Source organism: Salmo salar, chromosome ssa09 (assembly GCF_905237065.1).
Source record: "Salmo salar chromosome ssa09, Ssal_v3.1, whole genome shotgun sequence".
NCBI lineage: Eukaryota > Metazoa > Chordata > Actinopteri > Salmoniformes > Salmonidae > Salmo > Salmo salar.
Window position 1 is genome coordinate 133,114,305 of NC_059450.1, and position 24,704 is coordinate 133,139,008.

Genomic DNA, 24,704 nt, shown 5'->3' on the forward strand with positions numbered 1-24,704 from the left:
ACCAATCCACAAACCAGAGGTCGATGCTGTGGTGAATGATCTAACATGGATTTATGTTGGTTACAGTAGACTGGCACTCCACCATTAGGCCAGTGGAAGACATATATACATACAGTACTGTGGAAAGGGAGAGCAGGTAGACCAGGGTTGTCAAACTCATTCCATGGAGGGCCGTGTGTCTGCTGGTTGTTGTTTTTTCCTTTCAATTCAGACCTATACAGTCAGGTAAGTGGAGTGACTTACTAATAAGTGAGCTTCATTCATTAATCAAGTACAAGGGAGGAGCGAAAACCCGCAGACACTCGGGCCTCCGTGGAATGAGTTAGACACCTGTGAGGGAGACCATGCACATTGGGAGATGAATCACATTTCCACTGCTGTTCTCTCAGGAGTGTTCAGCGCATAGGACTCCTACTACTACTGTGGCTGAGTGATGTCTGCTTTGTGGCAAAGTGGCATTTCATAAAATATTTTAACTTTACACTTCTAAAAGTGAGTCTCAGGACGGCGGCAAAGCAGTGAACAAAGAAGCAATTAATAAGTAAAAAGAGGAGATCCGCTGAGATTTGCTCCACTCGGATTAACAAACACAGAAAGTATCTAAAGCACTGTGGTTCCAATGTTTTGGGTCGCCTCTCCTCATGAAAGGGAGCTAAAATGCACCTTGCTGTTGCTAGGATAAGGATTCGGGAATGTACACTTGTGTGGTGTCCAGCGCCACGGGCGAGTCGAGCTGGAGCGGGACACTCACCATGAGAGGTAAACACAAACACTCCTCTTGGCGCCTCACAAAACCATACAAACCCCATTGGTTTCAAATGATACAGTACATGTACATTATGCTTTATGGAAACCTACTTTCCTGCTTTAGCTACAGTATTCATCACTACTGTGTGTGGATATCAATAGACTTGAAAAATACAGTCAAACTCAGACTATATCCCGGTACACCAAGTTACCATTATCACACACCACCACTGTGTCTCATGTTATCTCATGCCGTATCCCTGTTTGTGTCCCAGAGGACGGAGCCCCTGGGTCATCAGTTCCCCGGGTGTCAGAGTCCATCCAGCTGCCAGGGCCGCCCCAGAAGCCTGTGGTGACGGATGTGACCAGGAATACAGTCACTCTCACCTGGCAGTCCAACCCCCACGAGGGTGGGGCTGCTGTCACCTCCTACATCATCGAGGCCTTCAGGTACAGTATGACATGCAAGGACTGGGTACCAGAGCCATATATTTAGAAACCGCATTGTCCAACCTCTCTTAATACATGGCTCTGCAGGGTACTATATAAATAGGGGATTTCTATTTCACTGCTGGGTACTACTGGGGCCTTTCTAGGTCTGTTGCTATATCAGTTGTGTCCTTGATTTGTATTCACATACAGAGATTCTCCATTTGGTTTAACATACATGTGCTACAGTGGCAGGAAATAATGACGTGAAGGGCAAATGAGCCATGGCAGATTAAATAAAAGCTTAAAGCATTCTGGAGCAGAGAATCCTAGAATCGGTCGCATGAAGAAAAAAGCTGCATTTTCCCTGTGGTCCTGGAAGGAGAGAATAGCCAGAGAGCTCTTATCACAGAGGCAGAGAGGGTAGAGGTTCTGGGCAGGCAGAGCCAGACACACATACAGAGCAACAAGCTGCCTGCTGATTGGCACTGAGACTGACAGCACAGTTTGAGACAAGACATTCCCATGGGTAGCTGTTAGCTACTTTCCTCAAACTTCATCTAACAGAGCACAGTCTTTAAATAGAGCTAGCTGCTGGATGGGGACGTCTCCTATTATTCCTCCGCTAACCCTCCTAGGGCTGGAGAACAGGGCTTAATGGAAGAAGAGAGGGATGGTTGGAGGATAGCAGAGGGCATATTGTTACGCAGGTCTTACTTTTACCTTTATTTAACTAGGCAAGTCAGTTAACCTCTCTAGGGGGTGTGGGACGGTAGCGTCCCACCTGGCCAACATCCAGTGAAATTGCAGAGCGCGAAATTCAAAAATACTCAATTCAAATATTTAACATTCTTGAAAATATATGTGTTATACATCAAAATAAAGCTTAACTTCTTGTTAATCCAGCCGCCGTGTCAGATTTCAAAAAGGCTTTATGGCGAAAGCAAACCATGTGATTATCTGAGGACAGCGCTCAGCACACAAAACATTACATACAGTTACCAGCCAAGTAGATTAGTCACAAAAGTCAGAAATAGCAATAAAATGAATCACTTACCTTTGATGATCTTCGTATGGTTGCACTCACAAGACTCCATATTACACAATAAATGTTTGTTTTGTTCCATAAAGTCCCTCTTTATATCCAAAAATCTCAATTTTGTTGGCGCGTTCTGTTCAGTAATCCAATGGCTCAAATGCGGTCACAAGAGGCAGACGAAAATTCCAAATAGTATCCGTAAAGTTCGTAGAAACATGTCAAACGATGTTTATAATCAATCCTCAGTTTGTTTTTAGCCTAAATAATTGATCATATTTCAACCGGACAATAGCGTCATCAATATTAAAGAAAAACAAGAAAGGCGCGCTCTCGGTCGTGCGCAGTAACCAGCTCTGAGGACATCCCAGGGTCCACTCACTCAATGTTGTCATTCTCCCTCATTTTTCAGAATAAAAGCCTGAAACAATGTCTAAAGACTGTTCACAACTAGTGGAAGCCATAGGGAACGGAATCTGGGTCCTATCCCTTTAAATGGTGGATAGGCTTTCATTGGAAAAACAGCCATTTCAAAGTAATGGCACTTACTGGATGGATTTTCCTCAGGTTTTCGCCTGCCATTTCAGTTCTGTGTTTTCTATCCGAATCTACTAATTATATGCATATCCTAGCTTCTGGGCCTGAGTAGCAGGCAGTTTACTTTGGGCACGCTTTTCATCCAGAGGTGAAAATAGTGCCCCCTACCCTAGTGAGGTTAAGGAGCAGGTCAGAGTTCTAGCGCTGCTTCCTTAAGGCGTCCACATGCTTTCCAGGCAAATCAGTTCGGAAGAATTCGTGCATATATTATGACAACATTTTGTGATGTGTTTTTGTTCGTTTTGTACTTCAGAAGGGTTTTTTCGCCTGTTCGGGCACACATTTATTTCTTCGGAGCCGAAGTTTTCATCCCTTCATCAGTGATTGGTCAACATTAGGGATTCTTATTTTTTGTGATTCAACCAGAGACGACTCGTTTTCATGCACATTTTTTCATTGGGAAAGACTACACCAAACATCTTAGTAGTAAATTACGCAACTAAGAAATCCTCTGCAAAAATGTCAAAATGAATCACAGATTTCTGGAGTTATTTTAGATTAATTCAGACTATTTTGAGGAAGTGTTTACTGGCTACGGCGTCTAAAAATGGTCAAACAGTACTATTGACGCTTTTTCTTCTTTTTCAAGTGAAGGTGTTTTATTAAGGGAGTATGCGAGCACACTCAGTCGGTTCCTGGCTAGGTGCCAGCCGAAATGAAGCATGCTGATGCATTTTGACTGGTCGCTTATCACTCACTGGGTAATTGACTGGACAAATCATACCATAGACTAGGTAATATGTACTGTAGGTCCTCACTGGACTGAGACGATAATAGCATTCATTTACCCAACATTCATCTTTGCTGGAGGACCCAAATTGTCAAACCACACTCATTGTTGCGTTATTTGTCATATCAGGATAAGGACAAGGCCAGACAATCCTCCCAGAATTCAACCTGTAATTGATTAATGTTATTTTCCAGCCAATCCGTTGGCAGTGTGTGGCAGACGGTAGCTGACCATGTGAAACAGGAGAAGCACACCGTCATCGGCCTGTACCCAAACACTGTCTACCTGTTCATCGTCCGAGCAGTCAACTCCTATGGTCTGAGTGACCCCAGCCCAATCTCTGAACCCATCAGGACACAGGGTCAGTATGGACACAGAACAGCATATAATATGTGTATAATCAGTCAATCACTTGGACTTTTTCGTAGTAAAGTGTTCTGTGATGTTAGGCTGTTCTGAGTGCAGTGTGTTATGACATTAGGATGTTTTCAGTACAGTGTGGTATGACGTCAGGCTGTTCTCAGTGCAGTGTGGTATGACGTCAGGCTGTTCTCAGTGCAGTGTGGTATGACGTCAGGCTGTTCTCAGTACAGTGTGGTATGACATCAAGCTTTTCTCAGTGCAGTGTGGTATGATGTCAGGCTGTTCTCAGTGCAGTGTGGTATGACGTCAGGCTGTTCTCAGTGCAGTGTGGTATGACGTCAGGCTGTTCTCAGTGCAGTGTGGTATGACGTCAGGCTGTTCTCAGTGCAGTGTGGTATGACGTCAGGCTTTTCTCAGTGCAGTGTGGTGATGTCAGGCTGTTCTCAGTGCAGTGTGGTATGACATCAAGCTTTTCTCAGTGCAGTGTGGTATGACGTCAGGCTGTTCTCAGTGCAGTGTGGTATGACGTCAGGCTGTTCTCAGTGCAGTGTGGTATGACGTCAGGCTGTTCTCAGTGCAGTGTGGTATGACGTCAGGCTGTTCTCAGTGCAGTGTGGTATGACGTCAGGCTGTTCTCAGTGCAGTGTGGTATGACGTCAGGCTGTTCTCAGTGCAGTGTGGTATGACGTCAGGCTGTTCTCAGTGCAGTGTGGTATGACGTCAGGCTGTTCTCAGTGCAGTGTGGTATGACGTCAGGCTGTTCTCAGTGCAGTGTGGTATGACGTCAGGCTATTCTCAGTGCAGTGTGGTATGACGTCAGGCTATTCTCAGTGCAGTGTGGTATGACGTCAGGCTGTTCTGAGTGCAATTCTCTTGTGGTGTTGTAGATGGGAGTCCTACAGAGCAGGGGGTAGACCGCAGACAGGTGCAGAGAGAACTAGGGGAGGTGTCTCTCTACCTGCAGAAGCCTGTGGTCCTATCACCCACCAGTGCCCAGGTCTCCTGGACTGTGAGTAAAACTGAGTGTCATAACCTGGAAAAACAATATGCTACTTTGTACTGTGCTTTATACTTTATAATATCTCGGGAAATATATAATTAACCACCTCTATGTCCCTCCCCCTGTGTTCTGTCATTGGTCAGGTGGCACGTCAGTCTCAGTATGTGCAGGGATACAGGCTGCTGTACCGCTCCACTGGCAGCGCCTGGTTAGTCCAGGACGTGAAAGTGGGGCCTGAGCTCACCACTGTCCTATCAGACCTGCACACAGACACAGAGTACGAGGTGAAGGTCCGCCCCTACTTCAACGAGCTGCAGGGACTGGACAGCCCCCTGGTGCAGCTACGCACCCCTGAGGAGGGTAAGACACGCAGCGGGATGCAGGACGGTCCTTCTCTGTGAAGTCCGTAGGCATACAGTAGTTCACTACATTTTATTGTTGCTGCTCAGACTTCCCTTAGAATTGATAAAGATTTGTTTGCTTCTAAAATGACTCAATGCTGTGATGTGTTACTGTAGGACACCACAGCACATGCGTATAGGAAAATCTATTTTATTGACCAAAGTCTATTTTTGATTTCCTGGGTCTCATTAACCAACAGTTGTCCATGTTCACATCCTTCCAGTGTTGAGTGCTCCCCCGCAGGCTGTGTCGGTGGTCCAGCTCAGCAACAGCTCTAGCATCAGTGTCTCCTGGGAACCTCCCCCCGCTGATGTGCAGAGTGGTACAGTCCTGGAGTACAAGGTGAGATTACAGCATGGAGACTGTTGAAGCTGTACCTGGCTGGAGGAAGGTGCTACTCTAGACTACTCTGTCTGATGTTAATTTAGTGAAAAGTGGGCAGTTAATTAGTCACTACAGCTGGTCGTGGGAAAGAGAAAATTAATTAATTGTTTGAATCATCAATGTGCTGATTTTAAGCAGTCGGTTTTATCCTTGTTGCCAAAACATGCTGTGCTGAACAGAAATGCTGTGCTAGTGGTTTTAATTAAACATTGCACATTGCTGCCTGCTTAGTATCAGTTAACTGCAACACTTCTGTAGGATGCAAAAACACAATTTAACTAATTTAGTCCTCAGATTTAAATCACTTGTCCTCATCTTGTCGATTGGATCTCCTCTTGGTTTTGCTTTGCAGTCAACAAAAAAAAACGTATTTTCTCAGACTTTTCTGGAAAGGCGTTTTAAAGTCTATCGTATACCCATGTCGTGCCGGCTAGCAACAAAATATCTCCACTTCTGGTTCAGTTGTCCTCTTGGCAACATGATCGACTTGATGCTTCTAGTGTTATTAAATGTTGTAGGTCGTTTCTGTCCCTCTGGAGTTTCTGTTCCATTTCTGTCCCTCGTGAGTTTCTGTCCCATTTCTGTTCCTCCAGAGTTTCTGTCTCTCCACCACTCAGTATCAAGCTTGTTTCTCTGTCTGCCAGGTCTGGTGCCTGGGGAGTGACACTGAGTTGAAGACAGAGAGCCATATCAACAGGACAGTGGATGGAGCAGTATTGTCCATCCTACTGACTGGACTGCTACCAGACCTCCAGTACAGTGTGATGGTGGCTGCAGTCACCAACTTGGGAGTGGGTGAACACAGCCCACCTATAGACCTGGTCCTCAGTGAGTCAGCTTTACCACTAGAAGAGACCCTTCCTTAGCTGCAACATTAATAGCCAACATTAATAGCCAATTAATACCCTGGTCCTCAGTCAGTATGGTAGAAGACTAAAGACGAGGCTTGAGGTTTTTGAATTGTTTGTTACTGGTATACGGTATTTCAACACTTCTTGCTAGAAAACCAATGGGGTAAGTTAGTTATCTCTTTATTCAGGAAGCCATATTGGAAATTAATTTGCCAGACTGATAACCTGGACTCTCTATCATTCAGCCCTGTCACTGGACATGCCTTCAGACCCTCTGCAGAAAGACAGCAGCGTCAGTCTATCAGAGCAGATCACGGGAGTGGTCAGCCAACCAGCATTCATAGCTGGGTTGGGTGTGGCCTCGTGGCTGGCGCTCATGGGCTTCAGTGGTTGGCTATACTGTCGCCACCGCAAGAGGAAAGAGCTGGGACACTACACCACCTCATTTGCCTACACACCTGCAGGTATACTGTAACATCCTTAACCTCAACCCCAACATTGTATTCACATAGCATACAAACAATACCATTAGCATTACACCACTAATCTGTCCCAATTCTGTCACCATCACATTTGCCAAGTCTGGGTATCTGAGTATCTTATAATGTGACTTGTTGTAATCTGTGGGTTCAGAATCCTAGTGTTGCTGTGATCTATGCCTTTTAGTGTATCTAGGTCAAACTCAGCAGCATGGCTGCCATGTGTTTGATGCCATTCCCCTCAGCAGCCTCCACTGCTTTGAGTAAGATATGTTTTTAATTGCAGCCATTGCTTTTGTTGTTTTTCCTGCAGTTGGATTTGCTCACAGTGAAGGATCTGGTCTCAGCAACGGAAGGTAGAGATCTTGGTTTTACTCAGATATTCAATGTGAACAAGAATCAAATCAAATTTTATTGGTGACATACAAGTGTTTAGCAGATGTTATTGCGAGTATAGCAAAATGCTTGTGTTTCTAGCTCCGACAGTGTAGTAATATATAACATATACCCAACACACACAAATCTAATTAAAGGAATGAGTGCACTCTTTTTATTACAAACAGCATAGACTTACAGTAATATCTGACCTTTTAGTTCTCTCCATCTGCCTACAGTAGACCAGGGATGCTGGGCTCCAACATGGGGAACTACCCATGGCTAGCAGACTCCTGGCCAGCCCCTGGCCTTGCCCACAATGGAAAAGACTCAGTCAACTGTTGCTCTGGCAAACTGGACTCTACAGACAGATACTACAATGGTGAGAGCCCACAGTCACTTCTTGCAACTTAGGGTGGGATAAAATGCAGTAGTTTGAACAGAGGCAAAATTAATAGTAATAAGCCGCCATTGCTGCTCAAATGATGGAAGCTATTTGAGCTTTTGTGATTGACCAGGAAATTGCAGAGGGAAGATGAAGTGGTTCATTCAAGGAAATGGGTTCCACTTTACATTTTTTTATTTACTTTCTATTTCTGTCCCGCAGTTGGCATCTCCAATTACCTGAGCCAGTCTGAGAAGTACAGCTCAGTGTCCACAGACAGTCCCATCTACAGCACCATCAATACAGCTGCTGCCGAGGACCTGCAGGGTTTAGCCTACTACAACAAATACTCCAACACCCCATACACCCAGGGCTCCAACACCCCATACACCCAGGGCTCCAACACCCCATACACCCAGGGCTCCTACACCCAGGGCTCCTACACCCAGGGCCCTGACCCCTACGCCATTACCCCCGTCCTCTCCAACTCTGGCCTCTTCAGTCTGGAGCAGGACCTGGACCAGTTGACCATCCAGTCTAGAGAGTACGCCAAGCTGCAGTACGCCAGGACAAGCAATGGTAGAGGCAGCTATTACACTTCTCATGTACTGTAGTTAAGGGCTCATGGAATGTTCGTTAGTGAGGATATAGCTAATTCTGTTACATAGTTGATGTGGGTGTTTGTATGCTGTACACAAATGTATTGTACATACATATGTTTAACATAGCTCATTTCTAATGTTCTCCTCAGCTTGATTTAAATAAGTGTGTGGGTTGTCTGCTGTCTCTCTACTGTAGCCAAGCTGGTGAAGCAGAGGTCCACGTGTCCTCCATCCAAGCCTGCACCACTCAACTGGGAGGACGTGCTGTCTCTACCACTGCCTGCTAATAAAGAACGGAGTTACACAAAGAGAGACAGGGATGAGGGGAGGAACAGGTAACACCTAGCGCCATATCCCCTGTAGACACCCTCCCATGGGACAGCTTGTTAAGTACAGATGAGGGAACTAACGGTGTATGGAGGGAAATGGCAGTAGAGGGAAGGAAAACCAGGAGTGCTGAAGTTGTTACATATTCAACCTTTTCTCCATAACTCATTGTGATTTTTTTCCTGATGTTTCCTTTTTATCTATTCTCTGACACCCTCATTTGAGGGCTATGTTTAGTTTGAATGTATGGCTTGCACTCTATTTGACCTGATAGTTTACCTGAACTATATAGCAAGAGTTCGTGACGTTAGGGCCAGAACCTGTCCTCTGATTCAAACCAGATTGTAAACTCTAATGATGTTTACTATGGTTAAAGTTGGAGTTAAAAACATTCTTGTCTGGAGACTCAGGAGAGACTCTTATTGTGGCTGCATCAGGGGGAGTGTAGAGTGTCCTCTAACTGACTGTGACAGATGAGATTGTGACCATAACTGGGGGGACCTAGCTGCTCTGACTGTACAGCGTCTTTTGTAATGACATTAGCCACCGTCTGACAGTGTGGATTAGCACTTTCCTGTTTCAATAACAAGTCCTCTATTAAATCTGCTCTGATGTCCTCTGACGTTGTCACGGCAACATAAATCATTTGAAGTCACTCTTGTGTTTTGTAACCCAATGCTGTTGGTTCCTCTTTTAAAATGTAACTCTGTCAACTACTGTTACTGTCTCTGGATATGGCTGTTAATGTGCCTCGAAGACTTTTCTTTATGAAGTACAAGTATTGTGTAAGATATACCCCTTAGATTTATACTGGGGTCTTACTGACAATGTTTTTCACTCAATGTGTCAGGTCCTCTTAGTTGTTAAACCAGGGGTCTTTTCTCCTCTTCCTCCTGCTCCCAGTAGCTCAGATGAGGATGAGGAGGACTGGTGTCCCCCGCTGCCAGCCAGGACCTACCTGATGGAAGGCTCCAGGGATGAGTTACCCAGCCTGCCCTCCTCCAGAAGAGAGGAGCTGACCCAGGGCTCCACCTCCAGCATGCGGTCCACAGCCATACTTCCCCCATCCCCTCAGGAGGAGACAAACCCCCTCAACCCCAACGACAGCCCCCCGCTGCAGCACTTTGACCTGCTGGCCTGCTACGGGCCCAGTTCCCAGGTCTCCCATTCCAACCCCAACCTGTTCGCCAATAAGGATGATGTCAGCGGGCCATATGATGTCAGCGGGCCATACCACACCAACCAATGGGGAGACACCTTCATGGGGGAGAGCTATATTTCAGAGAGGTGTGACGGAGGAGGTTAGTTGTACACACCTATCCCCTGTCTTTACACACCTGTTCCCCTCTCATAGTTCTAATGCATAGGATAATTATTTATATGTGTAGCTAGCCTCTTGAATATGACCAGCCTGGTCACAGAACTGTTTGTGCCTAAGCCACGTCCTTTGTCATGTGTTGCCATGCCATGCATACAGTCTGTGTTTGGCATGATAATGAACTGGACAAGAGGAGTTGGCTAAAGCACACACAGATCTACTACCAGGCTAATCCATAACTGCATACTTATCCTGAATTATTCAATGTTGTCATGTTACGTTAACACCAAGTATTTGTATATGAAGATGGTGCTGTGTCTTTTATTCCCTTTGAATGTCTACTTGACGATGACATCACTGTTCTTTTCTGTCAGGACAATATCCTCCTTTCCTGGCTGAGTCCGCCCACGCTACTCAGGGGCAAAGAACCAGGAGCAAGAAGAAAGTCCTCAGGGAGGGTCAGCACCGACGAGAGCTGCATGACCAAGCAGGTAAGACATATTGGACACTGGGCTACATTTATGTTATCTTCATATCATATCTTCTCTTTGTAGAGGCTTTTATACAAGGCAACACACACAGCTTTTGGAATAACAAGTTACTCCAGCTTATTATTTGTAAGAACTTAGAAATGTTTCTTACTGGCTCTAACTTCTTGGTATTTTGCTAGAGGAGGTTTTTAAATGCACATGAGTAACATTCCCGCCTTGGGATTCAAGCCACATCCTTACAGTACAGTGTATTTACATTTTGGTAATTTAACAGGTGGTCTTATCCAGTACGTATTGGTTAAAGTCCTACAGTGTGCATCCAACTGTGAATAGATAGACTGCAGTGCTTTAAAGAGGCAACCTGTTAGGTCAAATGAAGGCAGTGTTTTTTTTATCATGAGCTGTCAATCAGTCTGTGCAGACCTGCCCCCGCCGCCGGCCCCACCCCCTGCCGCAGACGACCCCCTGCAGCTCCTGGCTGATGTGCTGGGCTGCAGCCGGACACCGTCGGCGGACAGCTCGCCGGCTCTGCAGAGGAGAGGAGACTACTCCTCAGCCCATAAGAGGGGGCCTGCCATGTGGGACTCACAGGGTATGCATCAAACCATCTAATTAATGCAAATTAATACAAATATGCAAATACACATACAGTACAGTATTATAAAAGCCATAACCACAGACACATATTGTGATTGAGGTCTAGTAATGCTCCGTCTACATTCATACGCATACAAATCCTTTGTGGACTTAAAATAATGCATTGGTTTAAGCACACATATCTAGCAGCAATCCCCTCTACTCAGGTGGACAGAGATGGTGGAAGGTCTAGTCTGGTTCAGCACTTAGAATCTGACCCATATAATTCCAGCTGCACTTTTGAGTGATTGCATATTGTCATCTGCAGATGAGGGGGTAATCCCGTACTGCCCATCCAGCTTTTTGCCCCGGGGCCAGATGTCAGGCTACGGTTCCCTTGGTGGAGTGGCCTCCTTGCGGGCTTCAACTGGACAGAGAGGGCCTGGAGCTGTCCGGAGGAGGGACGAGGTGAGTCCAGGATGAAGGACAGCAGAACTACCTGGTATGGCTCAGTAGAGACATGATGTTAGTCCTGTAGTTGTTATCAGTGTTGATGTTCTACTAAAGTCTAGTACTGTAGTGGGTTAATGTAAGGCAATGATTTGGTGATTATCCAAGACAAGTTTGGGTCTTAATAAGTGTTGATTGGTGAGGCACAGAGAGACAAGAGACCCAGTGGCCCAAGAGACACCTGGCTCTCCGCTGCTTTAATTTCTCTACCAGTCTGGGATGGTTTATCCAACATGTTGTTAATATTAATTCCAAATCAAGACTGCAGTGTTTCCATCTATAGTATGTTGCACAGGGTAGATTATGGACATGTCAAACTAATGTTTTGACAATGGCATAGATGTAGGCAAATATGGGGGGTCAGTAGATTTATGAGAGCGCAACATAAATGGAATACTCATATTTGTGTGGCTAAACCGTGGCTAAATTACAGTGTCAGGATTTGTTTTTGGCACCAGCCCCATGGGATGATTGTGTTGTGTGTTTGTTTACTTTCAGAACCTCATGTAGCTGGAAGCAGATTATGTGATGTGATGTTCTCCGCCATGTGTTTTTTAAAAGGTTGTTTTGCTTCTTCCATTTTTGCTGAAATCCAGCCTGTTGCCATGGTGTCAAAGAAGAGCTGAAGACGAAAGTGAGAGCATTTAGGCTTGCCACCTGCTTTTTCAATATTAGTTCATATTTGTGTTTTTTATTTATTCATAATTTGTATGTGATTTGATGTCCTGCCTCTGTATATAAACATCTTTGCAACTTTTTTTAAACATAACCTGGGATAAAGATAATATATTGTATTTTAAGAAAAGGGAAAGAAAGTCTTAAAATGACTATAGATATTATACATCAGATGTTTGAATGTACCTTATGTTTATTGTTTACCATGGTGATGTTTGTGTAATGAAAGGATATGAGGCAGAAACTGTTAACAAGACCTTCTGATAGTTGGGCATCTGTGAGGTTCTGTGAGTGTGTTAACAGTTTCTCTTTCTCTCTCGCGCGCTGTCATTGTGGAGTCAACCTCCTGCTTCTTCTGAACGGGCATATCGATCTTTTCAACAGCAGATGAAGCAGCCTTGTCATTTTAGGTTGTGATGCTGAAAATGTGTGATCCTATACCCTTGTTAAACACCAATTGTTATGTTCTGTCATCAGTGGAATGATTTGTTAAAAAATACCAATAAAACATTTGTTACTCTAAAGACATGTTTCTCTAGACTGTTTCCTGGAATCGATCTAGTGTAGGTAATCCTATCCTAAAAACCTGCTATATTGATTCACATTTACAATAAAAAAGTACCCTTTTCCCTGGGTTCTTTGTATTGTGCCACTGTGCACTGACTTTGATGTAATTGTTAACTGCTAAACCCAGACCGATTTCAGATTGGTTTTTCTGCCAGACAGTAGAAAGTAGTTAACAGTAAGGTGGTGAGGGGGACAACCCAACACAAAACTACAGTAGAGAACTGGATCAGGCAGGGATATTCTACAGTTAAAAGGTAACCAGAGGAGGGAGAAGTGTTTATTTTGTGTGGAATATTGGGCAGGATATGTGAGGTGTGTTAAATCAACTGACTGGCTGGGAGCGTGGTGGATGAGGTTGGGAGAGAGAGGAGCATGTGAGCTGTTCCACCTGAGACGCACTCTTCCCAGGCCTCTAGAAGCTCCTCTGTGTACAATATGAACCTCCTTTATTCTGTGTCTCTAGTGACTGGTACACTGGTATCAATCATAAATCCATGCAGTTATCTTTCAATAACTGGTCTCAAGTCATTCTGAAAACCTCCGCTTAAGATCCTGTTGTTAGGTAAGAACATGTAGGGGTTTGTCTGTATAGAATGTTTTTTCATCATAAATATAGGAACAGAAATAAACAAACATCTATTGAGATGTTTTATATCTGTGGCAGGGTTGGGGTCAATTCCATATAAATTAGTCAATTCAGGAGGTACACTAAAATTCAAATGCTCTTCAATGCTTTTCGATGAGGAACATTTTTTATTTTAATTTGATTTCTTTTTTTTTTATTGACTGGAATTGAAATGGAATTGACTCCAACCCTGATCAGCTGTATATGATGGGATTGTAAATATGAGAACTGATCTGTTCAGTAGAGATTCATATAGGTCAACCATGAACCCACCATGAACCCATACACACAGTAAGAACATAAAATACCTACATGTTTGATATCAATGGTAGATGATGGGATAATAAATGTAATGTAGATTATAAATCAAGCATGGTTGTCATCATGGAGAGATGATCCCATGTACTGTTGACTAAATACTCCAGAGTCAGTTACCATGTGGAGGATGACGTTGGCCAGATACTGGTTAGATGAGTAATAGAGGCCTGCGGAACTGGCTCCATATGTGGATGTATAACTTGATAGAAGGCACCATCTAGTGGCTGTTACATAGTGTACATAGGATGTGCAGATCATTATTAATTTAATTTAACTAGGCAAGTCAGCTAAGAACAAATTATTATTTACAATGACGGCCTACCCTAAACCAGACGAAGCTGGGGCCTATGGGACTCCCAATCACGGCTGGTTGTGATACAGCCTGGAATCGAACCAGGGTCTATAGTGACATCTCTAGCACTGAGATGCAGTGCCTTAGACCGCTGCGCCACTCGGAAGACCACATTAGGCCACACAGACGCTGTCATAATGGAGCATTTTTTTGTCTCTTAACTTGCTCAAGCATGACTCAAAATTTGAGCAAAACTAGTAAATTAATTCAAAATGTGTACAAAAAATATGTATATATTTATGCACTCACAACTTGCTTTGCTCGCTAAGTTGCTTTGGATAAAAGTGCATTTATTCTAAATGGCATTTATATTAAAAGAACTCTCAACAAATCACTGGCTGTTGACAGACATCTTCAGCCTAACGAAACACACACACACACAAAAAAATATATATATGTATATATATATATATATATACAGTGGGGTCCGAAATTATTGACAGCCTTGATAAAGATGATAAATAATGACTGTATACAGTGCATTTGGAAAGTATTCAGACCCCTTGCCTTAACTCATTTTGTTACATTACAGCCTTATTCTAAAATTGAGTGAATTCGTTTTTTCCTCATCACTCTACACACAATACCCCATAATGACAAAGCGAAAAACAGGTTTTTCGAAATTATTGCACATTTATTAAAAATAAAAACAGAAATACCTTATTTACATAAGTATTCAGACCCTTTAATTGTAACGTTAGACTTGTTTACGTGCTGCTGTGCGGTTTGTTACTAACCTTACCTTGCTACCTGCCAACTTTACGGTTTTTAATTTTTAATTTCCGTTTTATATTTTTAGTTTTTCCCTCGCTTGACTTTTTTCATTCAACTTTTTCACTCCAGACGCTTTACCTCAAATCAAATCAAATCAAATGTATTTATATAGCCCTTCGTACATCAGCTGATATCTCAAAGTGCTGTACAGAAACCCAGCCTAAAACCCCAAACAGCAAGCAATGCATGTGAAAGAAGCACGGTGGCTAGGAAAAACTCCCTAGAAAGGCCAAAACCTAGGAAGAAACCTAGAGAGGAACCAGGCTATGAGGGGTGGCCAGTCCTCTTCTGGCTGTGCCGGGTGGAGATTATAACAGCACATGGCCTAGATGTTCAAATGTTCATAAATGACCAGCATGGTCAAATAATAATAATCATAGTAGTTGTCGAGGGTGCAACAAGCACGTCCGTTAACAGGTCAGGGTTCCAGGCCCTACACCCAAACAAGGGCACTGCATTCATCCACCTCTGGCCTGCTGGCCCCCCTACCTCTGAGGAAGCACAGTTCCCGCTCAGCCCAGTCAAAACTGTTCGCTGCTCTGGCACCCCAATGGTGGAACAAGCTCCCTCACGACGTCAGGACAGCGGAGTCAATCACCACCTTCCGGAGACACCTGAAACCCCACCTCTTTAAGGAATATCTAGGATAGGATAAAGTAATCCTTCTAACCCCCCCCTTAAAAGATTTAGATGCACTATTGTAAAGTGGTTGTTCCACTGGATATCATAAGGTGAATGCACCAATTTGTAAGTCGCTCTGGATAAGAGCGTCTGCTAAATTACTTAAATGTAATGTAAATGTTCCATACCTGGACGTGATTCGTCAGGACCTCCACCAGCCGAAGCTAAGTAGTAACATTAACATTATGCCTTCTAATTGCTGTCGCTGTACTCATAATATACAGGAAAACGATCGCCTTATGGCGATGATAGCTGTGCTGCAAACCCAGCTTTAGATGCACTCGTTAGGCAAGGGTAATTTAAGTGTAGGAAAGGATGAAACAGCGCCTGTGCCACCAATAAGTACAGATAGTACAATTTTCTCATGGTTTCTGGAAGGAAATGCTGTAGGAATGCTCAACCGGTGTCGCTCATTCAGCCGACAGAAACTTTCAACTGGTTCTCTCCATTAAGCAACGGGTCGGAGTCAGAGGCCGAGCCTTCTCTGGTCTCTACTCCTCCCGTTACGGGGTCTGAGACTCCGGAAACTATCATCTCAAAAACAACAAGTTTTTTTATTTCAGTGACATACGGAACCGGTCCGTATTTTATCTAACGGGTGGCATCCCTAAGTCTAAATATTCCTGTTACATTGCACAACCTTCAATGGTATGTCATAATTACGTAACATTTTGGCAAATTAGTTCGCAACGAGCCAGGCAATGAACGCAAAAGCAGTGACACATTTTCATGTTAGCAGGCAATATTAACTAAATATGCAGGTTTAAAAATATATACTTGTGTATTGATTTTAAAGAAAGGCATTGATGTTTATGGTTAGGTACATTGGTGTAATGACAGTGCTTTTTTCGCAAATGCGCTTGTTAAATCATCGCCCTTGTCACAGGCGTCGATGAAAGGTGACCAAAACGCAGCGGGTATATTGCTCATCTTCTTTTATTATTAATAAAGTGAACACTTAAACGAAAACAACAAACCGACAATCAACAGTTCTGCAAGGTACACAGACTATACAGAAAGCAACCACCCACAAACCCAAAGGAAAAAACAGGCTGCCTAAGTATGGCTTCCAATCAGAGACAACGAAAAACACCTGCCTCTGATTGGAAACCATACTCGGCCAAACATGGAAAAAAGAAACATAGAAATAGAAAAATAGAACCAAAAAACACAAAACACACAAAACAAACACCCCCTGCCACGCCCTGACCATACTACAATTACAAATGACCCCTTTACTGGTCAGGACGTGACACCCATTTGTCGAAGTAGGCTGTGATTCGATGAGAAATGAACACGGACCGCATCGATTATATGCAACGCAGGACACGTTAGATAAACTAGTAATATCATCAACCATGTGTAGTTAATTAGTGATTATGTTAAGATTGATCGTTTTTTATAAGATAAGTTTAATGCTAGCTAGCAACTTACCTTGGCTTCTTGCTGCCCTTGCGTAACAGGTAGTCAGCCTGCAATGCAGGCTCCTCGTGGAGTGCAATGTAAGGCAGGTGGTTAGAGCATTGGATTAGTAACCAGAAGGTTGCAAAAACGAATCCCTGAATCCCCCCTGAACAAGGCAGTTAACCCCCGTTCCTAGGCCGTCATTGAAAATAAGAATTTGTTCTTAATCTGACTTGCCTAGTTAAATAAAGGTGTAAAAAAAAAAATCGGTGGCCAAAAATACCGATTACCGATTGTTATGAAAACTTGAAATCGGCCATTCCGATTAATCGGTCGACCTCTCCTCTAAACCTTCAAGCTGCATACTGGACCCAATTCCAACTAAACTACTGACAGAGCTGCTTCCTGTGCTTGGCCCTCCTATGTTGAACATAATAAACAGCTCTCTATCCACCGGATGTGTACCAAACTCACCAAAAGTGGCAGTATAAAAGCCTATCTTGAAAAAGCAAAACCTCGACCAAGAAAATATAAAAAACTATCTGCCTATATCGAATCTCCCATTCCTCTAAAAAAAAATTAAAAGCTGTTGCGCAGCAACTCACTGCCTTCCTGAAGACAAACAATGTATACATAACGCATCAGTATTGTTTCAGACCCCATCATAGCACTGAGACTGCACTTGTGAAGGTGGTAAATTACCTTTTAATGGTGTCAGACCGAGGCTCTGCATCTGTCCTCGTGCTCCTAGACCTTAGTGCTGCTTTTGATACCATCAATCACCACATTCTTTTGGAGAGATTGGAAACCCAAATTGGTCTACACTGACAAGTTCTGGCCTGGTTTAGATCTTATCTGTCGGAAAGATATCAGTTTGTCTCTGTAGATGGTTTGTCCTCTGACAAATCAACTGTAAATTTCGCTGTTCCTCAAGGCTCCGTTTTAGGACCACTATTGTTTTCACTATATATTTTACCTCTTGGTGATGTCATTCGGAAACATAATGTTAACCTCTATGGGCTAGGTGGGACGTGACCTTCCCACTCTATTCAACAGCCAGTGGAACAGCGTGGCGCGAAATACAAAAAATCAAAAAAATGCAATAATTTAAATTTTTCAAACATACGACTATTTCACACCATTTTAAAGATAAGACTCTCATTAATATAACCACATTATCCGATTTCAAAAAGGCTTTACAGCGAAAGCAAAACATTAGATTATGTTAGGAGAGTACATAGCCAAAAGTAATCACACAGCCATTTTCCAAGCAAGCATATATGTCGCAAAAACCCAAAACACAGCTAAATGAAGCACTAACCTTTGATGATCTTCATCAGATGACAACCCTAGGACATTATGTTATACAATGCATGCATGTTTTGTTCAATCAAGTTCATATTTATATCAAAAACCAGCTTTTTTACATTAGCATGTGACGTTCAGATCTAGCATACCCCCCCCCCCACCCCGCAAACATCCGGTGAATTTACTAAATTACTCACGATAAACGTTCACAAAAAACATAATAATTATTTTAAGAATTATAGATACAGAACTCCTCTATGCACTCGATATGTCCGATTTTAAAATAGCTTTTCGGTGAAAGCACATTTTGCAATATTCTCAGTAGATAGCCCAGCCATCACGGCTAGCTATTTAGTCACCGACCAAGTTTAGCCCTGACCAAACTCCGATTTACTATTACAAAAGTTTGATTACCTTTGTTGTCTTCGTCAGAATGCACTCCCAGGACTGCTACTTCAATAACAAATGTTGGTTTGGTCCAAAATAATCTATCGTTATATCCAAATAGCGGCGTTTTGTTCGTGCGTTCTAGACACTATCCGAAGTGTAAATAAGGGTTACGAGCATGGCGCAATTCGTGACAAAAGATTTCTAAATATTCCATTACCGTACTTCGAAGCATGTCAACCGCTGTTTAAAATCAATTTTTATGCCATTTTTCTCGTAAAAAAGCGATAATATTCCGACCGGGAATCTGCGTTTAGGTAAACAGAGGAAAGAAAACAAAGCATTCGGTCGACGCGGGCACGCGCCTGAGTCTCACAGTACTGTAACCAGCCACTACCCAAACGCGCTACTTTGTTTCAACCAGAGCCTGCAAAGCCACGATTCAGCTTTTTGCCGCCTTCTGAGAGACCATGTGAGCCGTAGGAAGTGTCACGTAACAGCAGAGATCCTTTGTAATGGATAGAGATGGCAAAGAAGGCCAAGAAATGGTCAGACAGGGTACTTCCTGTACAGAATCTAATCAGGTTTTGGCCTGTCAAATGAGTTCTGTTATACTCACAGACACCATTCAAACAGTTTTAGAAACTGTGGAGTGTTTTCTATCCAAAGCTAATAATTATATGCATATTCTAGTTTCTGGGCAGGAGTAATAATCAGATTAAATCGGGTACGTTTTTTATCCGGCTGTGAAAATACTGCCCCCTATCCATAACAGGTTAATGTGAGTCTGGAAGGAGAGTTTACAGTCTAACCAGACACCTAGGTATTTGTAGTTGTCCACGTATTCTAAGTCAGAGCCGTCCAGAGTACATTTACATTTACGTCATTTAGCAGACGCTCTTATCCAGAGCGACTTACAAATTGGTGCATTCACCTTATGATATCCAGTGGATCAACCACTTTACAATAGTACATCTATATATATATTTTTTTTTTGGGGGGGGGGGTTAGAAGGATTACTATATCCTATCCCAGGTATTCCTTAAAGAGGTGGGGTTTCAGGTGTCTACGGAAGGTGGTGATTGACTCCGCTGTCCTGGCGTCATGAGGGAGCTTGTTCCACCATTGGGGTGCCATGGCAGCGAACAGTTTTGACTGGGCTGAGCGGGAACTGTGCTTCCGCAGAGGTAGGGGGGCCAGCAGGCCAGAGGTGGATGAACGCAGTGCCCTTGTTTGGGTGTAGGGCCTGATCAGAGCCTGAAGGTACGGAGGTGCCATTCCCCTCACAGCTCCGTAGGCAAGCACCATGGTCTTGTAGCAGATGCGAGCTTCAACTGGAAGCCAGTGGAGTGTGCGGAGGAGCGGGGTGACGTGAGAGAACTTGGGAAGGTTGAACACCAGACGGGCTGCGGCGTTCTGGATGAGTTGTAGGGGTTTAATGGCACAGGCAGGGAGCCCCGCCAACAGGGAGTTGCAGTAATCCAGACGGGAGATGACAAGTGCCTGGATTAGGACCTGCGCCGCTTCCTGTGTAAGGCAGGGTCGTACTCTGCGAATGTTGTATAGCATGAACCTACAGGATCGGGTCACCGCCTTGATGTTAGCGGAGAACGACAGGGTGTTGTCCAGGGTCATGCCGAGGCTCTTAGCACTCTGGGAGGAGGACACAATGGAGTTGTCCACCGTGATGGCGAGATCATGGAAAGGGCAGTTCTTCCCCGGGAGGAAGAGCAGCTCCGTCTTGCCGAGGTTCAGCTTGAGGTGGTGATCCATCATCCACACTGATATGTCTGCCAGACATGCAGAGATGCGATTCGCCACCTGGTTATCAGAAGGGGGAAAGGAGAAGATTAATTGTGTGTCGTCTGCGTAGCAATGATAGGAGAGACCATGTGAGGATATGACAGAGCCAAGTGACTTGGTGTATAGCGAGAATAGGAGAGGGCCTAGAACTGAGCCCTGGGGGACACCAGTGGTGAGAGCACGTGGTGCGGAGACGGATTCTCGCCACGCCACCTGGTAGGAGCGACCTGTCAGGTAGGACGCAATCCAAGAGTGAGCCGCGCCGGAGATACACAACTCAGAGAGGGTGGAGAGGAGGATCTGATGGTTCACAGTATCAAAGGCAGCAGATAGGTCTAGAAGAAGAGAGAGTTAGCTTTAGCAGTGTGGATAGCCTCCGTGACACAGAGAAGAGCAGTCTCAGTTGAATGACCAGCCTTGAAACCTGACTGATTTGGATCAAGAAGGTCATTCTGAGAGAGATAGCAGGAGAGCTGGCCAAGGACGGCACGTTCAAGAGTTTTGGAGAGAAAAGAAAGAAGGCATACTGGTCTGTAGTTGTTGACATTGGAGGGATCGAGTGTAGGTTTTTTGAGAAGGGGTGCAACTCTCGCTCTCTTGAAGACGGAAGGGACGTAGCCAGCGGTCAAGGATGAGTTGATGAGCGAGGTGAGGTAAGGAAGAAGGTCTCCCGGAAATGGTCTGGAGAAGAGAGGAGGGGATAGGGTCAAGCGGGCAGGTTGTTGGGCGGCCGGCCGTCACAAGACGCAAGATTTCATCTGGAGAGAGAGGGGAGAAAGAGGTCAAAGCATAGGGTAGGGCAATGTGAGCAGGACCAGCGGTGTCGTTTGACTTAACAAACGAGGATCGGATGTCGTCGACCTTCTTTTCAAAATGGTTGACGAAGTCATCCGCAGCGAGGGAAGGGGGGGGGAGGAGGATTCAGGAGGGAGGAGAAGGTGGCAAAGAGCTTCCTAGGGTTAGAGGCAGATGCTTGGAAGTTAGAGTGGTAGAAAGTGGCTTTAGCAGCAGAAACAGAGGAGGAAAATGTAGAGAGGAGGGAGTGAAAAGATGCCAGGTCCGCAGGGAGGCTAGTTTTCCTCCATTTCTGCTCGGCTGCCCGGAGCACTGTTCTGTGAGCTCGCAATGAGTCGTCAAGCCACGGAGCAGGAGGGGAGGACCGAGCCGGTCGGGAGGATAGGGGACATAGAGAGTCAAAGGATGCAGAAAGGGAGGAGAGGAGGGTTGAGGAGGCAGAATCAGGAGATTGGTTGGAGAAGGATTGAGCAGAGGGAAGAGATGATAGGATGGAAGAGGAGAGAGTAGCAGGAGAGAGAGAGCGAAGGTTGCGACGGCGCAATACCATCTGAGTAGGGGCAGAGTGAGTAGTGTTGCAGGAGAGCGAGAGGGAAAAGGATACAAGGTAGTGATCGGAGTAGTGATCGGAGACTTGGAGGGGAGTTGCAGTGAGATTAGTAGAACAGCATCTAGTGAAGATGAGGTCAAGCGTATTGCCTGCCTTGTGAGTAGGGGGGGACGGTGAGAGGGTGAGGTCAAAAGAGGAGAGGAGTGGAAAGAAGGAGGCAGAGAGAAATGAGTCAAAGGTAGATGTAGGGAGGTTAAAGTCACCCAGAACTGTGAGGGGTGAGCCATCCTCAGGAAAGGAACTTGTCAAGCTCATTGATGAACTCTCCAAGGGAACCTGGAGGGCGATAAATGGTAAGGATGTTAAGCTTGAATGGGCTAGTGATTGTGACAGCATGGAATTCAAATGAGGAGATAGACAGATGAGTCAGGGGAGAAAGAGAGAATGTCCACTTGGGAGAGATGAGGATTCCAGTGCCACCACCCCGCTGACCAGATGCTCTCGGGGTGTGCGAGAACACGTGGTCGGACGAGGAGAGAGCAGTAGGAGTAGCAGTGTTTTCTGTGGTAATCCATGTTTCCGTCAGCGCCAAGAAGTCGAGGGACTGGAGGGTAGCATAGGCTGAGATGAACTCTGCCTTGTTGGCCGCAGACCGGCAGTTCCAGAGGCTGCCGGAGACCTGGAACTCCACGTGGGTCGTGCGCGCTGGAACCACCAGGTTAGAGTGGCAGCGGCCACGCGATGTGAAGCATTTGTATGGCCTGTGCAGAGAGTAGAGAACAGGGATAGACCGACACATAGTTGATAGGCTACAGGAGAGGCTATGCTAATGCAAAGGAGATTGGCATGAAAATTAACTAAACAACTGGGGAAGCGAGAGAGCAGGGCCTCCCTCACTAACAATTCACTGAAACACTAAAACGCTAAAATATAACTTTTCTAGCTACTACTAGAAATTAAAGTAGTGATGCTGGACGGGCGGGCGGGTGCGGGCAGTGATCGATTGAATAGCATGCATTTAGTTTTACTTGCATTTAAGAGCAGTTGGAGGCCACGGAAGGAGAGTTGTATGGCATTGAAGCTCATCTGGAGGTTAGTTAACACAGTGTCCAAAGAGGGGCCAGAAGTATTCAGAATGGTGTCGTCTGCGTAGAGGTGGATCAGAGACTCACCAGCAGCAAGAGCGACATCATTGATGTATACAGGGAAGAGAGTCGGCCTGAGAATTGAACACTGCGGCACCCCCATAGAGACTGCCAGAGGTCCGGACAACAGGCCCTCTGATTTGACACACTGAACTCTATCAGAGAAATAGTTGGTAAACCAGGCGAGGCAATCATTTGAGAAACCAAGGCTGTCGAGTCTGCCAATAAGAATGTGGTGATTGACAGAGTCGAAAGCCTTGGCCAGGTCGATGAATACGGCTGCACAGTAATGTCTCTTATCGATGGCGGTTATGATGTCGTTTAGGACCTTGAGCGTGGCTGAAGTGCACCCATGACCAGCTCGGTAAACCAGATTGCATAGCGGAGAAGGTACGGTGGGATTCGAAATGGTCGGTAATCTGTTTGTTAACTTGGCTTTCGAAGACCTTAGAAAGACAGGGTAGGATAGATATAGGTCTGTAGCAGTTTTGGTCTAGAGTGTCACCCCCTTTGAAGAGGGGGATGACCGCGGCAGCTTTCCAATCTTTGGGAATCTCTGATGATACGAAAGAGGATTAACAGGCTAGTAATAGGGGTTGCAATAATTTCGGCAGATCATTTTAGAAAGAGAGGGTCCGGATCGTCTAGCCCCGCTGATTTGTAGGGGTCCAGATTTTGCAGCTCTTTCAGAACATCAGCTGGCTGTATTTGGGTGAAGGAGAAATGGTGGGGGCTTTGGCGGGTTGCTGTGGAGGGTGCCGGGCAGTTGACCGGGGTAGGAGTAGCCAGGTGGAAAGCATGGCCAGCCGTAGAGAAATGCTTATTGAAATTCTCAATTATAGTGGATTTATTGGTGGTAACAGTGTTTCCTAGCCTCAGAGCAGGGGCAGCTGGGAGGAGGTGCTCTTATTCTCCATGGACTTTACAGTGTCCCAGAACTTTTTTGAGTTTGTACTTACTACAGGATGCAAATTTCTGTTTGAAAAAGCTCGCCTTAGCTTCCCTAACTGTCTGTGTATATTTGTTCCTAACTTCCCTGAGAAGTTGCATATCACGGGGGCTATTCAATGCTAATGCAGAACGCCAGAGGATGTTTTTGTGCTGGTCAAGGGCAGACAGGTCTGGAGTGAACCAAGGATTATATCTATTCCTAGTTCTACATTTTTTGAGTGGGGCATGCTTATTTAAGTTGGTGAGGAAGGCACTTTTAAAGAATTACCAGGCATCCTCTACTGACGGGATGAAGTCAATGTCATTCCAGGATACCCCGGCCAGGTCGATTAGAAAGGCCTGCTCGCAGAAGTGTTTTAGGGAGCATTTGACAGTATTGAGGGGTGGTTGTTTGGTCGCAGACCCATTAAAGATGCAGGCAATGAGACAGTGATCGCTGAGATCTTGATTGAAAACAGCAGAGGTGTATTTGGAGGGCGAGTTAGTTAGGATGATATCTATGAGGGTGCCCGTGTTTACGGATTTGGGGTTGTCCCTGGTAGGTTAATTGAAAATTTGGTGAGATTGAGGGCATCAAGCTTAGATATTAGGATGGCCGGAGTGTTAAGCATGTCCCAGTTTAGGCCACCTAGTAGCACGAGCTCAGAAGATAGATGGGTGGCAATCAATTCACATATGGTGTCGAGGGCACAGCTGGGGGCAGAGGGTGGTCTATAGCAAGCGGCAACAGTGAGAGACTTGTTTCTGGAAAGGTGAATTTTTAGAAG

General features: G+C 44.9%; 1 protein-coding gene across 3 annotated transcripts in view; it reads left to right on the top strand.

Moving 5' to 3' along the window:
• LOC106613016 (roundabout homolog 2) overlaps positions 1-12,801 on the top strand; it is a 56,524-nt gene extending 43,723 nt beyond the window's left edge. Inside the window, exons 10-26 of one of the 3 annotated variants that reach the window (XM_045724639.1) lie at positions 678-759; positions 1,023-1,197; positions 3,734-3,900; positions 4,790-4,911; positions 5,046-5,262; positions 5,528-5,646; positions 6,333-6,516; positions 6,785-7,003; positions 7,332-7,374; positions 7,633-7,775; positions 8,001-8,357; positions 8,577-8,715; positions 9,611-10,008; positions 10,400-10,516; positions 10,929-11,108; positions 11,421-11,560; positions 12,101-12,801. In XM_045724639.1, the coding sequence (XP_045580595.1) occupies positions 678-759; positions 1,023-1,197; positions 3,734-3,900; positions 4,790-4,911; positions 5,046-5,262; positions 5,528-5,646; positions 6,333-6,516; positions 6,785-7,003; positions 7,332-7,374; positions 7,633-7,775; positions 8,001-8,357; positions 8,577-8,715; positions 9,611-10,008; positions 10,400-10,516; positions 10,929-11,108; positions 11,421-11,560; positions 12,101-12,112 (2,814 nt within the window). In that variant the 3' untranslated portion in view covers positions 12,113-12,801. The remainder of the gene's footprint in view (positions 1-677; positions 760-1,022; positions 1,198-3,733; positions 3,901-4,789; positions 4,912-5,045; positions 5,263-5,527; positions 5,647-6,332; positions 6,517-6,784; positions 7,004-7,331; positions 7,375-7,632; positions 7,776-8,000; positions 8,358-8,576; positions 8,716-9,610; positions 10,009-10,399; positions 10,517-10,928; positions 11,109-11,420; positions 11,561-12,100) is intronic. The other 2 variants (XM_045724637.1, XM_045724638.1) reach the window with 2 other exon arrangements.
• Positions 12,802-24,704: the final 11,903 nt, after the last annotated feature.